Here is a 16,146-nt window from a genome sequence, read left to right on the forward strand (position 1 = left end):
AGAACTACTATCAGAACCACCATCAGAACTACTATCAGAACCACCATCAGAACCACCATCAGAACCACCATCAGAACTACTATCAGAACCACCATCAGAACTCATATCAGAACCACCATTAGAACCTGAACCGCCATCAGAACCACCATCAGAACTACTATCAGAACCACCATCAGAACCACCATCAGAACTACTATCAGAACCACCATCAGAACTACTATCAGAACCACCATCAGAACTACTATCAGAACCACCATCAGAACTACCATCAGAACTACTATCAGAACCACCATCAGAACTACCATCAGAACCGCCATCAGAACCTGAACCACCATCAGAACATGAACCGCCATCAGAACCACCATCAGAACTACTATCAGAACCACCATCAGAACTACCATCAGAACCGCCATCAGAACCTGAACCACCATCAGAACTACTATCAGAACCACCATTAGAACCACCATCAGAACTACTATCAGAACCACCATCAGAACCACCATCAGAACTCATATCAGAACCACCATTAGAACCTGAACCACCATCAGAACCACCATCAGAACTACTATCAGAACCACCATCAGAACTACTATCAGAACCACCATCAGAACCACCATCAGAACTACCATCAGAACTACTATCAGAACCACCATTAGAACCTGAACCACCATCAGAACCACCATCAGAACTACTATCAGAACCACCATCAGAACCACCATTAGAACCTGAACCACCATCAGAACCTGAACCGCCATAAGAACTACTATCAGAACCACCATCAGAACCACCATCAGAACTACTATCAGAACCACCATCAGAACTCATATCAGAACCACCATCAGAACTCATATCAGAACCACCATTAGAACCTGAACCACCATCAGAACCTGAACCGCCATCAGAACTACTATCAGAACCACCATCAGAACCACCATCAGAACTACTATCAGAACCACCATCAGAACTCATATCAGAACCACCATTAGAACCTGAACCACCATCAGAACCTGAACCGCCATCAGAACTACTATCAGAACCGCCATCAGAACCACCATCAGAACCACCATCAGAACTACTATCAGAACCAACCATCAGAACCACCATCAGAACTACTATCAGAACCACCATTAAAACCTGAACCGCCATCAGAACCACCATCAGAACCACCATCAGAACCTGAACCACCATCAGAACCACCATCAGAACTTGAACCACCATCAGAACCACCATCAGAACCGCCATCAGAACTACCATCAGAACCGCCATCGGAACCACCTATCGGAACCGCCATCAGAACGCCATTGGAACCACCTATCGGAACTACCATCGGAACCGCCATCGGAACCGCCATCAGAACCGCCATCGGAACCGCCATCAGAACCGCCATCGGAACCGCCATCAGAACCACCATCAGAACCGCCATCAGAACCGCCATCAGAACCGCCATCAGAACCGCCATCAGAACTACCATCGGAACCGCCATCAGAACCGCCATCGGAACCGCCATCAGAACACCATCGGAACCGCCATCGGAACCACCATCGGAACCGCCATCAGAACCGCCATCAGAACTTGAACCACCATCAGAACCACCATCAGAACTACCATCAGAACCGCCATCGGAACCACCTATCGGAACCGCCATCAGAACGCCATCGGAACCGCCATTGGAACCACCTATCGGAACTACCATCGGAACCGCCATCGGAACCGCCATCAGAACCGCCATCGGAACCGCCATCAGAACCACCATCAGAACCGCCATCAGAACCGCCATCAGAACTACCATCGGAACCGCCATCAGAACCGCCATCGGAGCCGCCATCAGAACACCATCGGAACCGCCATCGGAACCACCATCGGAACCACCATCAGAACCGCCATCGGAACCGCCATCAGAACCGCCATCGGAACCGCCATCAGAACCACCATCAGAACCGCCATCAGAACCGCCATCAGAACCGCCATCAGAACTACCATCGGAACCGCCATCAGAACCGCCATCGGAACCGCCATCAGAACCGCCATCGGAACCGCCATCAGAACCACCATCAGAACCGCCATCAGAACCGCCATCAGAACTACCATCGGAACCGCCATCAGAACTACCATCGGAACCGCCATCAGAACCGCCATCGGAACCGCCATCAGAACCACCATCAGAACCGCCATCAGAACCGCCATCAGAACCGCCATCAGAACCGCCATCGGAACCGCCATCAGAACACCATCGGAACCGCCATCGGAACCGCCATCGGAACCGCCATCAGAACCGCCATCGGAACCGCCATCAGAACCACCATCAGAACCGCCATCAGAACCGCCATCAGAACCGCCATCAGAACTACCATCGGAACCGCCATCAGAACCGCCATCGGAACCGCCATCAGAACCACCATCGGAACCGCCAGGTGTATTTTTCTGTTGGCAGATGCGGGCCTAGTGAACAGTGAGGTTCTGGTGGCTGAATAAAAGTTTTTTTCAACACGAGGAAATAATAAAAATGTTTTATTAAAAGAAAATTTTCACATTTTCTAACAAACATTCTTGTTTCTTTTGAAGGCGTCACAGATGTCAGCTTCCCTTTGACCGTTGTCTTCTGACATAAACAACAACAGGGACACAACCGCGACCAGAACGACCCAGTCCGGTTCTGACCAGTGACAACAAGCCTGACGTCACCACACGTCAGATTGCTGTTGGTCAGCTGGAGGACTCCCCCAGAGGGAGGGTGGTGGGTTCTGTGAGCTTCTGCTTGTGTTGACTAGAGTGGCTGTGGAGACACGAGAGGTCCGCTGTAGAAGTTATGTTGTTGATGAGTCAGGCGTGGAGGCACACCACACATAAAAACATCCACAGTCAAGCATTACCACGTAAAGTGTTGATGTTTTTGTTTATCAGCTCATATTTACCTCACTGTCAGAGGAAGGTCAGCTGGAGAAGTGTGTGTGTTTGGTGAGGTCAGACCATCTAAACACCAACACGTCGTCTGTTTTCGATCCGATGCTGATTCAGGTAAAGGTTTGTTCTAACGGTGGGAAGATCTGCACCTGTGGACCGGGTCCGGTTGGATCAGGACCTCCAAGAACACGAAAAAGAAAAAATTGTATTTACCTCATTTAAAACTAACGTTTAAACTTTATTATTTGACCAGTTTGCTTTCCATACATTTCTGACTCCTTATGTAGCCTTTGCTGCTGATTTCTCTTTAAAGAGCTTATAATAAAAATCTATGTCTGTAGGGTTAGTGTTTCATTTGTTTGTTTTGAATCTTCATCCAAACGTCGTTTTACACACACACACACACACACACACACACACACACACACACACACACACACACACACACACACACACACACACACACACACACACACACACCTTTTTTGTTTTCTTCCATCGACAAGAACCAGAACTCCGTTCAGGTTTAAATAAATGATAGAAACACTTGTGGAGAGTTGCTCCTTAACTCATTGAACCTTTGAAACAAACACACACACACCTGTTGGACTAGAGCTCGTTGTGGTTAAAGAGGCCTGCAGAGATCATCTTCTCCTCTCTTCTCTCTCCACCCGTCCATCCAGAGCCGCCTGGCACCTTTTAGGGCCTCATGGCAGCACACAAGGTGTAGCGTTTCCCATTCTCTCTCTCTCTCTCTCTCTCTCTCTCTCTCTCTCTCTCTCTCTCTCTCTCTCTCTCTCTCTCTCTCTCTCTCTCTCTCTCTCTCTCTCTCTCTCTCTCTCTCTCTCTCTCTCTCTCTCTCTCTCTCTCTCTCTCTCACACACACACACACCCCTAAAAGGCTGGCTCTATATGTTCTTTCTTCAGATGAAATAATCAGAAAAGTGTTGCAGCAAAACACAAGGGATGAGATCCAGGGAATGGTTCCTCAGGTTCTCCTGAAGGCATAACGAGATCATGAACCTAAAAAGGTTGACATCATCCCACCGCGGGACTCGACTGTGGGGCAGAATGTCCCGATACCTGCGTGAATGAAAGATAGGCCACCTGCTCAGGTAGAAGACTCAAGAACTGCTGGAGACGTGCTCTCCGTCATGAGCTGCAACGTTCTTCCTCTCGATGCAGAATGACCTGTCCACACAAACAGTGTTAGATATGGTAGGAGGCTGCTCCCAGTGAGAAGAGGGATGCAAGGAGAGGTGGTTTAGGTGTTCAGTCACTAAACCAAGGGGGCTCACCAACGAGGGGTCGTGCTTTACAGCGTCGCCCAACTGGGAGCTCAAGTGTCTGTTAGGATTCAAATGAAACCAAAGGTTTTGTACGGGCTGAAGCGCCTCAGCAGAAGCTGTGCCACTCTGCCTGTGGGAGCAAATCTGTTAGGCTTGTTTTTGGCGCTCAGACACTAATCTGACTGCTGGTCCGGACACGAGGGGGTGATGGTGGAGATGCTGAGCCTTAAATCCCCTGATGAACCATAGAAGCTATCAATAATCAGCAGAGCTCACAGGGCAGGAAGCACAGATCCTGTGGACTGGGCCTCGTTTCCAAACAGGCAGCAGTTTGGTTTGTGAAAAATGAAAGATGAGAGTTGAAACATTACTGTTCAATCTGTGGGAGACGAGAAGGTTTATTCTTCTCGTGGGATCACACGTAATTAGTCCTACATAATTCCTACATACAGGGGCGACGGTGGCACAGGAGTTAAGCGCTCGCCCTACAATCGGAAGGTTGCAGGTTCGAGCCCCACTCAGTGTGTCACTATCGTTGTGTCCTTGGGCAAGACACCTAACCCACGTTGCCTGCTGGTGGTGGTCGGAGGGGCCGGTGGCGCCAGTGCTCGGCAGCCTCGCCTCTGTCAGTGCGCCCCAGGGCAGCTGTGGCTACATCGTAGCTCATCCCCACCAGTGTGTGAATGGGTGAATGACTGATTGTGTTGTAAAGCGCCTTGGGGGGTTCCAGGACTCTAGAAGGCGCTATATCAAATACAGGCCATTTTACATGCCGAGAAATGAGAGGAACCACTCCTGCGGTGCCACGGGGCTACCAGGACATTTAGCTGCACGTACTTCTGACCATCATCCAGTGCTGCACACAGACGCCATGCACGTAGACGCCCCGTGGAGTGGCGCTGTCTATTGGAGTTGCCGCAGTGGCCGGCTGCCATCTTGGATGAGACTCCATTTGCCCCCAGTGCATTCATGTCTACTGAGGAAGGTGTTGACTCAGCTAAAAACACATTCTACTTTTTCTCTAAATCAGACGTTTAGTATGGCATGATAGGTAAAATATAAATATATTTACATGAAATAAATAGAAGAAATTAAAATATAAAATCCCAACAAGTAGGCTAGAAAAGCCCCAAGTGATCTGTTTTCAATAGTGCACCAGCTGTTGTAGCCGTAGGCTGCATAAAAACGACCATCGAGCTCCGGACCCCACGTGACTCTCAGAGAGTAGACGCCATATTGGCAGAAAAAAAAGGTAAACAAACACGGATCTTAAACATGAACGTGAACGGGATCGGCTTGGATTTGACTTCGTCGGAGTTTACTTCACACTTTAAAACCGAAGAAATCGTTTTATATAGTCAGAAATTAAATAGACTAAACATCTCCGACCCTTACCGTGCCCCTCGGATACTTTTTAAAAATGCCAGAAGCTGTCGGAGCGGACTTCTTACCGGACCTGGCCAGGGAACCCCTTGGGATTTCCCCGGAGGAGCTGGCCCAAGTGGCTGGGGAGAGGGAAGTCTGGGCCTCTCGACTTAAGCCTGATGTATGCGTCTCCGTCTGCGTCAGTGCAGGGACACGCAACGCCATTATCCGGCCTTGCGTAGGGCTCCGGCAGGCACGCAAGTACGTACAGAGTCGAGCCCACTTCGGGGGACGCTGTGCGCTCCTAGATAGCATGAAAATCAAATCTTCTGACTGTGGTCTGTGCTTATGCACCAAACTACAGTTCAGACTACCCGCCCTTTTTGGAGACCTTGGAGGGGGTGCTGGAGAGCGCTCCTTCCGGTGACTCCCTCGTTCTGCTGGGGGACTTTAACGCTCACGTGGGCAACGACAGTGAGACCTGGAGAGGTGTGGTTGGGAGGAATGACCCCCCCTGATCTGAATTCAAGTGGTGTTTTGTTATTGGACTTCTGTTCCAGTCATGGATTGTCCATAATGAACACCATGTTCAGACATAAAGGTGTCCATATGTGCTCTAGGCACCAGGATACCTTAGGCCGCAGCTCGATGATCGACTTTGTTGTTGTTTCTTCTGACCTGCGGCCGCATGTCTTGGACACTCGGGTGAAGAGAGGGGCGGAGCTGTCAACTGACCACTACCTGGTGGTGAGTTGGCTCAGATGGTGGGGGAGGATGTCGGTCAGAGCAGGCGGGCCCAAACGTATCACGAGGGTCTGCTGGGAATGTCTGGCAGCGTCTCCTGTCAGAAGGAGCTTCAATTCCCACCTCCGACAGAACTTCCAAAATGTTCCCGGGGAGGCGGGGGACATTGAGTATGAATGGACCCTGTTCCGTGCCTCCATTGTTGAGGCGGCTGACCGGAGCTGTGGTCGCAGGATCATCGGTACCTGTCGTGGTGGCAACCCCCGAACCCGCTGGTGGACACCGGCAGTTAGGGATGCTGTCAAGCTGAAGAAAGAGTCCTATCAGGTATTTTTGGCCTGTGGGACTCCAGAGGCAGCTGACGGGTACCGGCAGTCCAAGCGGAACTCAGCTCGGGTGGTCGCCAAGGCAAAAACCCGGGCATGGGAGGAGTTCTGTGAGATCATGGAGCAAGACTTCCGTACGGCTTCAAGGACATTCTGGTCCACCATCCGGTGCAAAAGTATCGAAAATTGGTACCGTTAAGTACCGGTATCGATTCCTAGGTACCGGGAATTAGTACCGGATCAATTCAAATGTCAAAGGTACCCATCTCTAGCTGCAGGTGTGTGGGAAGAGAACCAGGTGAAAGCAATTAACTAATCAGGGAGGAAACTAACCTGACCTAAGAGTAAAACCTAAAGACAAGAAGAGCAGCAAACATAACTTATATTCTAAGGGGAAGGAAAACTCCAAACACCGGTGGGAACAACACACTGAAGAGACTAAAAAAATGAAAAGCTGAAACTATCAAAACTGCAGAGGGGTGACTGGGGAAGACTGAAGGAACACAGGACCTGGGAGAGATATCTGGAGGGCTGTAGATCTGGGAACACAGAAAGAGAAACTACAGGGGCGTGACTAAGGAGGACCACAGGGAGCACAGGACCTGGAGGGAGATACCTGGGGGGGAAGGAAACCTAGAGGGGCTGCAGCTCTGGGAAAACGAGGAAGACGAAGACAATGACACAAGAAGGCGCTAGGATACACAACAGGAGAACCTAGAGATGAATGGAGAACACAAGGAGACACATGAGGGGAGACGCAGACCATGACACATTTTTAAATGGTTGAATGGTTTGGCTCCAGCAAACCTGGCTGTTCCCTCCTGGCTCCTCGTTCTGAAGACCTGTCATGGCTCTCGGTTCCCAGGTCAAGCTGAAGACCCATTTTTATGATCGGGCTTGTACCTCTGTGGGGTTACGACAGTCGCTTTTACATTCTTGTCTCTTACTTGTATTGTTCTATATTTACCTGGATGCTTGTGTTGTTGTTGTGTATGTAGCACTTCAGTGGCATGTTTGTGTGTGTAAGGTGCTACATGAATAAAGTTGAGTCAAATCAAACACCAATCACGGAACCCCACCATTTGAAGGAACAGGTTAAAGCTTTAAAACGTCTGAATTCAAAAACAGACTGGCAGCTCATGGAAACAGGAGTGATGTGCTGGCGCCTGCGGGCGCCATGAGAACCCTGGTGCCACAGAGGCTTAATGCCAACTAGGGAAGGGCTAGAGTCACGAGGGGACACAAGAAGACCCACATGGCAGCTCAAAAGGATGCAGAGGGTCACTTTTGCATAATAAGTTCCCTTTAACATAAACCCTGTTTCTCCAAACAGAGGCCATTCTGGCTGTCTGTAGTGAGTAAGACAGGAGTTGTTAACAACGCCAGTGGCTCGGCCGTTTAGTCAACCCCATTCAAGATGTTCAGCACAGGCGATCCACATTAGCTAACACAAGTCCGCTAATTCCAGCTACCGAGAAGCAGCCTAATGTCGCAGAAACTCGGCCGGCGCTGAGCCGTGTCGGACTGCAGCTCCATGTCTTCACCTTTGAGCTGAAACTAGCCGAACTTTTCCTTCTGTTTGGGGCTTTGACTCATCTGACAGCGTCAGATTTAATGCTTATTTAGGTCTGTGGAGTCGACCGTGTGCCAGTCTAAACACCATCCAGCCCCGCTTGGCTCTTTTTACGAGGACATGCTGATGATGATATAATGTAATAGGAGACAGTCTTTGTGGAGTCTGCAGTGACATCTCCACATATATCAGCTGTTTCCAGCTCAGCCACACACACACACACACACACACACACACACACACACACACACACACACACGGGGGTGCAGACAGAGAGAGAGAACGGGTCTGCGACCAGAGCATCAGGTTGTGGGTTTGGGTCGGCTCCTTTTAAGTCCACCCAGACAAATGAACATGAAGAGTGTTCCTCTTTGCATTTTGCATTAATTCAGGGTAATAGAAGTGATGAGTAACTGTCCACGAAGCCTCGGGAAGCTTCTTCTGGTTGGTTCTCTCTCCTGACCCAAACTGGGAAACCCACACATGAGCCCCATGTTTCTGTTTGAGTGCAAGCTCAAACTCTGAAACTGAAACTCTGAAACTTTGTGGACAGGTTGTGAACAGCAGATAAAAACTGCCGCTCTTTGAATAACCTCAGTTTGGAGAAATAGAAACAAGTTCTGACCTCAGACAAGCTAGGTTTGGTTAGTGGCAGCTGCCGAAACTAATGAATGAAATGACTTCTAAGTTGGTTGTGTTTAATGTAAAATAATCAGTAAAGTAACTGAATTACTCTTGGAAGGAGTAATCAGTAGTCAGTAATCAAATGACGCAAACTTTGGGATTTATGAAAGAAAACTTAGCAGAAAAATGTGCACAACTTTAAGTTGACTAAGGACCTGGCTTACACATCTGCTGGACATGGAGAGCACCTGCAGTGCTGCTGAGAAGATACAGTTATGAAATCCTGCAGCATTATCACTTGTACTGCTTCCTGTTCACACAGAACAAGACCCCCCCCCCACACACACACACACACACACACGCACACACATGCGCGCACACACACACAGCCTGAAGCCAGAATACAGAGTGCAGAATACCAGCAGGGGGACAGGTTGAGACAGAACACCATGCGTCTGTGACGGTGTGTGTCCTGTCACTGTGACCCGATCGATCATGCGCCCTGGCTACTTGTACAGGGGTGATCTGTGTTTGGGTGCGTGACTTTCACCCGGGAGTCTGGGGATCAAATCCTGATTGGACCTTTTTTTTATATCCGCCACAGATCTCTCTGAACAAGTCAGCATTGACGGCTTCAGCAGCGCTGTGCCACTCCGTGGATTTTCTCTTATTTGTTTTGCAAAAGCACTTCCTGTCATTTCTCCACCTCACCCACAGGTACCTCAACTTCTGCTTCTGTGAAATAGCGCTTCCTTGATCTGTTGTGATCTACGGTTGCCATGTCATTTGCAGAGAGCTGCAACAGTCGGCTTATGTATATGCATGAGATCCACAAGGCACTTTGCATTGACCATTTATGGCAGTAAGTGGGCGTGGTGAGGGCGGGATGTGACTAAAAAGCAGCTGAGAAACATTCTGGTTAGTCTCTGATTTATGAAGCGGAGACTGCTTGCCGCTGTGCGTCCTCCATGTTTGATAGATCACACACCTGCTTGGCGTAAGCACATTATTTTGCTGAGCTTAGGTACGGTTTTAGTAAGGATTCTACGCCATGTTTGATAAATGAGACCCCAGGTTATTTATGATGTGTTTGTGGAGCTGAGGCTGGGACATTAAACACCTGGAGGCTCAATGACCCGTTCACAATATAAACTTATCCCACCAATAAAGTTTAGTTGGATTGGTCCTGACTGTCCACCTGCAGCAAGGAGAAGAAAAGTCTCCGCAGGAGCAGCAGGAGGAGGTGAGGAGGTCTGTCAGCAGAGCGGAAAGGAGCTGATAGCAGCAGATTAGGCCGCGCTAAAAACGTTGCTCAGATTTCTTGGAGGAATTTTAATTGCCCCGGGGGCCCCGCTTATCGGCCCCGCGCGGGTTTTACTGCGACAGCCGAGATAAAGAGGACAGCGGGCTGCAGGCCGCGCTGGGGCGGAGGAGGCTCCAACCCCTCCTTCAGTAATAACGGGATCACCAGGCAGGTTTCAAACTGTGATGCTGATTTTAACAATACTGCTTAGGTCAGCTGGAGCTGCGAGGCCTTTACGCAGCAGCGCGCGTCTCCAAATGGCACAGGTATTTACGCACGATCCCACTCACGGACCATCTTAGGTCCACCTCGGAGGAAAATATTCTATCTGCCGTTCGGAGAGGCGCGTCGGATACTCCTGACAGAATCGGATCCTGAGAGCCCAAGAGAATTTGTCTGAGCGCGTGCGGTGACGTCACGTTCTCCCCACCTCCCCACTGTTTCTCCCAGAGCTTCCCTTCAAGCGCGCACGGACTTTCCGTTCCACACGCACACGCGCACGCGCGCGCGCACACACACACCTCCCCCTCACCCCAAAAGAGGCAGAGGCGCTCCACCGCTCCGGTCCAAACTCCAAAAGCCCAACATTACATCTGTCAGAGAGGAGCCCTGCATGGACGGAGCTGGCGGTAATTCCCACCATTCCCTGCGATTTATGGCGATGAGGGATTCCAGGAGCTTAACGCACTTCCAATTACCAAAGCTTCCGAGCTGAACTGTTTGTTAGGAAATAGTGAGACCGCGCAAAGGGAGTGCATGTTACTCAGCGGGCTTCATTTCCTCGATGCTGCAGAGCTGGAACTGGGTGACATGATGCTGCAGAGTCCGCTCACCTCCACGCCGTTTTCCGTCAAGGATATTCTCAAACCGGAGCAGCAGCAGCAGTCCGGGTCCCTGGAGCTGGCGCAGCGCGTCCACGGCCAGCAGCACCTGGTTCGGTCCCCGCCGCCGCAGCAGCAACACTTCCAAACCCCTGCGTCCTGCATGCTCGCTGGGCCTCGGGACAGTCCTCCTTTCTCTGACGGGGAGGACAGCCTGGCCTACCTGAGCGTACTGGAGCGCGGGGACACCAGTCTGTCCCCCAGTATGTTCGTTCATCCCGGACAGCAGGGAGCCAAGGCCGCCGAGATGGAAGAACCGGAGAGCAGTGAGTTCTGACACGTGCTGTAACTAAAGGTCAAAGGTCACAAAGACAAGAAGTAAAATCACCGAGGTGGAGCTTCTTGATTTGGATTCAGAAACCTAAACAAAAACTTTCATTCATGTGATGGATTATGATCATATTAGTGTGTGTGTGTGTGTGTGTGTGTGTGTGTGTGTGTGTGTGTGTGTGTGTGTGTGTGTGTGTGTGTGTGTGTGTGTGTGTGTGTGTGTGTGTGTCCAAAAGCAACAGTTAGGTATTATTATTATTATTTTTACCTATAGGACGGTCAGACCCCAAAAACATCCGAACCGAATCTTCCCGCGCCATGACTCCAGAGCTGTTAGGAGGAGCAGACCTGAGTCGGATCCGCTAAAGTTTGCGGATGTCAAACACGCTGTGGCGTGCGCCTGATGTGTGTTTAAACAGCTGTGACAGAGGAGGCTCCCCTCTGCGCACCTCCAATTTAAAAACCAGAGTGATCCGAGGTCAGCGTGCAAACCCCGGAAGTGCCAGGGTTGGGTTGAAACTTTTAACAATAGCGATTACGTAATAAACGCGCCCTGGAAATGAAACTTCTTTGCACACGGTGGTGATTTTGCGCATTAAATGAGTTTTTAACACCTGTGTGATTCTGCGCAGAGACCTGCGGGTTGGTGTCCCGAGAGAAGGGAGCGGAAGGCGGACACGGTGAGGCAGAGAGGCCGGCCCAGAAGCAGCGGAGCCGCCGGAGACCCCGCGTCCTCTTCTCCCAGGCGCAGGTGTTCGAGCTGGAGCGGCGCTTCAAGCAGCAGCGCTACCTGTCCGCCCCGGAGCGGGAGCACCTGGCCACCACCCTCAAACTCACCTCCAACCAGGTGAAGATCTGGTTCCAGAACCGGCGCTATAAGTGCAAGCGCCAGCGGCAGGACAAGTCTCTGGAAGCGGCGGGGCAGCACCACCCTCCGCCGCCACGGCGCGTAGCGGTACCGGTGCTGGTTCGGGACGGGAAACCATGTCTGGGCGGCACGCAAACTTACGCTGCGCCATACGGCTCCAGTCCGTACGGTTATAACGGATACCCGGCCTACACCTACAGCAGCCCGGCCTACAACAGCAACTACACCTACACCCCCACCCTGCCCCCCTCCAGTACCCCCAGCGCCCTCGTGAACATGAACTTTGGGAACGTGAGCGGCCTCGCCGGCTCGCCGCAAGCCCAGACTCACCAAGGGCCCGCGGTCACGTCCTGTCAGGGCTCTCTACAGGGGATCCGGGCGTGGTAGCGGGACGGAACCGGATCCTGGGCTCACCTGAATCAAAGAGAGTGCTCCGTCGGGTTCGGGTGGATGGCTTGGTTTGACTGGAAGGAGGGAATTTCTTCTGGCGCACAGAGAGAGTTACGCGCATTTCTGCGCTTTCCTTTACCAGCCTGACACCCAAAGACATAAAAACTCTAAACTTTTTAAATCAGCTGAGCGCGGTGCAGCGTCTTTGGTTCAACAGAGAATTGTTTTGGTTTCACATTTATTCCAATAAAGTCAAACTTTACAGAAGATGCGTTTTGACTGTGTGTGAAAACAAAACCATCTGGTTAAGTTTCCCGATGGCTCGTTCTGCGTCCAGATGGGTTCGGTGTGGTTCCGGTGAATTATGAAACGAATTTTGCACATAAACATAAGGGGGGGGGGGGGGGGGGCAGGAGGAGGCCGGGCCGCAGGAACTCTTTGTCCTGGTGCCAGGCCGCGTGAAAGGAGGAAGTTTTTCTCTATTTGAGCTCCTTAAAAGGACGCGATTAAGCTGCTAAAATAGCCCCAAAGAGTGCGCTGCAGCCGGGCTGCGGAGCGGAATAATGGCTCTTATTGGATTGTGGGACAAAAGGTGTGTGGTAGGCAGAGCCGGCCACTCAGCAAAGACAAAAGCGCACAGGGACCAAGAGATTGACATCCTAATATTCCCATTTGAGCGACAGGCAGCGGGTTATTCTGCCAGAGAAGAGAACACGGAGGGAAAATGTGCTCACCTTTGTTCTCCTTCAGGAGGTTTTTTCTTTCTTTCCCTCTTTTTTTGTCCGCCCAGAAAAGCTCAGACCAGATCCCCACCGAGAGGCTCCGGGGGCAGCCGGGCTCGAGCTGGAGGCGCAGGTCTGAAAGAAGGGGGTATTATTGCTACAAGTTTCACCATTTATCCCGATGAGGAAAATGGACGGGAACACCAGGGAGGGAGCTTATTATTCCCGAATGAGGAGGTTTATTCTCACAGGTAGTTCAGCAGAATTCCCTCTAATAACGCAGGAGGAGAAAAAGATAAATATCTTCTCAGCGCTGTTGTTGTGGAGTCCTGCGTCACGACCAAAACCTGCGGAACAATTATTTCATTTAAATGGAGGAGTGTCAATTCTCACAGAGGAAAGGATTCATGTGTAGCTAATTATTATTATTATTATTATTATTATTATTAGTGTTGTTGTTGCTGTTGTTGTTGCTAATAATAATAATAATAATAATAATAATAATAATATCATAATCAGATTACCCTTTTCAAAATTTATCTCCAAATGTTTCCGTTTTTATTAAGTATTTTTAGGGGGGGGGGGGTAAATAATAAAATTCGATCTACTCTCAAAACTTTAAAAGTTCGATTAATGAAAAAACTTTTGTAACAAAATAAATGAATCACTCGGGTTTTATTAAAACTTCTAAACTATTTATTTTCTTTCTGCAGATGAATAAAATTCAATTAATTAAATAAATAATTAATTAAAATATAATAAAATTAAATTAAATTAAATGTTATTCAAATGCCGCCAATGAACAAATATTTTTAATAAGATTTGTTTTGTGTGTTCTAGGGCAGCAGGGATTATTAAAAATGTGCGACAATAATAATAATAAGAAGAAGAAGAATAGTATTATTATATTATTATTATTATCATCTTGAATAATAATAATAATAATAATAATATCATCATCATCATTAATAATAATAATTATAATCTTGTTATAATAATAATGATAATAATAATAATAATAATTATTATTATTATTATTATTATTATTATTATTATTATTATTAAACACTGAATGGTTCTATCTAACCTGGTTCCGGGCTGGTGCCGTTCCCAGCAGAAACCGGGACCACGGCGCTAATTACCGCCCCGGTAGGACCGACACACATGACTGGAACATAAACTCAGCGCAAACACGCGCTTCCTCGTTTATGGGGCAAACATCTGTCCAGTTATTTGCTGAAATAATTCCTCAAGGAGATAAATATTCCAGAACGTCGTGTGAAAAAGAAACTGCAGCATCAATTGCTGTTTTCTCTGCGCCTAATTGTTCCTGCGAGCTGAGAGCCGCGCATTCCCAGAGCCATGAGTGTAATTACAGCCTCCAGGTGAGCAGGTCTACCTGCAGCCGCTGCTGGGGAGCTGCTGGGGAGCTGCTGGGGAGCTGCTGGGGAGCGCTCACAGACCTAATCAATGCTTTGACTTTCTGCTGATGTGGAACCAGAGCCCCTTTAGTCAGCTCAGCTGTTGTTGGAGAGCAAGGCCTCCTCCTCCTCCTCCTCCTCCTCCTCCTCCTCCTCCTCCGTTACTAATGGGGATTCATGGAGAGGTAAACACACAGAGCCGATAAGCTGCGCGCCCTCAAGTGCTACCGGGCCGCAGGACAGAGACCGATGGACGCAAATAAGGACGAGACACAAAGGCGTCAGGCAGGTAAACACATCTGTCTGAAGGCACGGCCACACCCACGACAACAACAACAACAACAACAACAACAACAACACTGACCTGACAGGGTAGATAAGCAAAAGACAGTTTAGAGTTTTTATGCTCAGAAGATTAAAGATGAAAGAATCTCAGCAGAAACAGTTATTACAGAACCTGGTGTGTGTGTGTGTGTGTGTGTGTGTGTGTGTGTGTGTGTGTGTGTGTGTGTGTGTGTGTGTGTGTGTGTGTGTGTGTGTGTGGTTTTATGGAATATTTCCTACTTTGACCAGATTTCGTCTCATCAAAGAGCTGAAACCTGGAGTTACTCCAGTCGTGTTATCCACGTGTCTACACGGAGGGGAAACTCACACGCACACATTTATAGAATTATTATTATTAGTAGTAGTATTTTATGGTTGTTGTTGGTGTTTTTATTATTGTTGTTATTACTATTACTATCATTATTAATATTAATACTATTATTGTTATTATTATTGTAGATTGTATTGTTGTTATTATTACTAGTACATAATAATTATTATAATTAATAATAATAATATGTTGATATTGTTGTTATTGTTAAAATTATTACTATAACTATCATTATTTTTGTTTTTTGTTATTATTATTACTATAATTATTATTGTTGTTGTTGTTATTGTGACTATGATTATTACTGTTATTATTATTATTATTATTACTGTTATTATTTTTAGTATTATTACTGTTATTAACATTATTATTATTAATACTGGTATTAACAGTATTATTGGTGTTATTAATATTGTTATTATTGTTGTTATTAAAAATATGATTATTACTGTTATTAACAGAATTATTAGTATTATCAATATTATTATTATTATTGTTATTATTGTTGTTGTTATTCATACTATGATTATTATTGTTATTAACAGTATTATTAGTATATTAACGAGAATAATAACAATAATAATATTATTATTATTCATACTACAATTATTACTTATCGTTGTTATTATTGTTATTAATAGTATTATTAGTATTATTGATATTATTATTATTATCTTCTGTGTGCTGAAGGTAAGAAGGTGTAATGTCCATACTGATGACCATCAGCAGACTGATAAAACTCATCGTTGTTTATTCTGTTTAGTCTTCAGCTGAGCCGCTGCTGGACGCTTCTGGTAGAGTCAGATGTGACAAG

The 16,146-nt window shown here is 47.8% G+C and overlaps 2 protein-coding genes across 4 annotated transcripts in view; one reads left to right on the forward strand and one right to left on the reverse strand.

The window, feature by feature from the left end:
- The window catches only part of LOC129167252 (protein FAM200C-like), a 31,015-nt gene extending 19,932 nt beyond the window's left edge, over positions 1–11,083 (reverse strand). The window contains exons 1-4 of one of the 3 annotated variants that reach the window (XM_070553400.1): positions 10,959–11,074; positions 3,985–4,092; positions 3,503–3,899; positions 2,913–3,079 (exon numbers count right to left, since the gene is read on the reverse strand). The gene's annotated coding sequence lies outside the window, so the exon portion shown is untranslated. Of the gene's footprint in view, positions 1–2,912; positions 3,080–3,502; positions 4,093–10,958 lie in introns of all 3 variants that reach the window. The other 2 variants (XM_070553402.1, XM_070553401.1) reach the window with 2 other exon arrangements.
- On the forward strand, positions 10,469–12,801 carry LOC139070692 (homeobox protein Nkx-2.5-like). The gene is made up of 2 exons (XM_070553403.1): positions 10,469–11,272; positions 11,909–12,801. Exons 1-2 carry the CDS (start codon positions 10,882–10,884, stop codon positions 12,529–12,531), a joined length of 1,014 nt encoding a protein of 337 aa, XP_070409504.1. The 5' UTR covers positions 10,469–10,881; the 3' UTR covers positions 12,532–12,801.
- The last annotated feature ends 3,345 nt before the right edge of the window (positions 12,802–16,146 follow it).

The sequence above is a fragment of the Nothobranchius furzeri genome, chromosome 7, assembly GCF_043380555.1.
Source record: "Nothobranchius furzeri strain GRZ-AD chromosome 7, NfurGRZ-RIMD1, whole genome shotgun sequence".
Taxonomy (NCBI): Eukaryota; Metazoa; Chordata; class Actinopteri; order Cyprinodontiformes; family Nothobranchiidae; genus Nothobranchius; species Nothobranchius furzeri.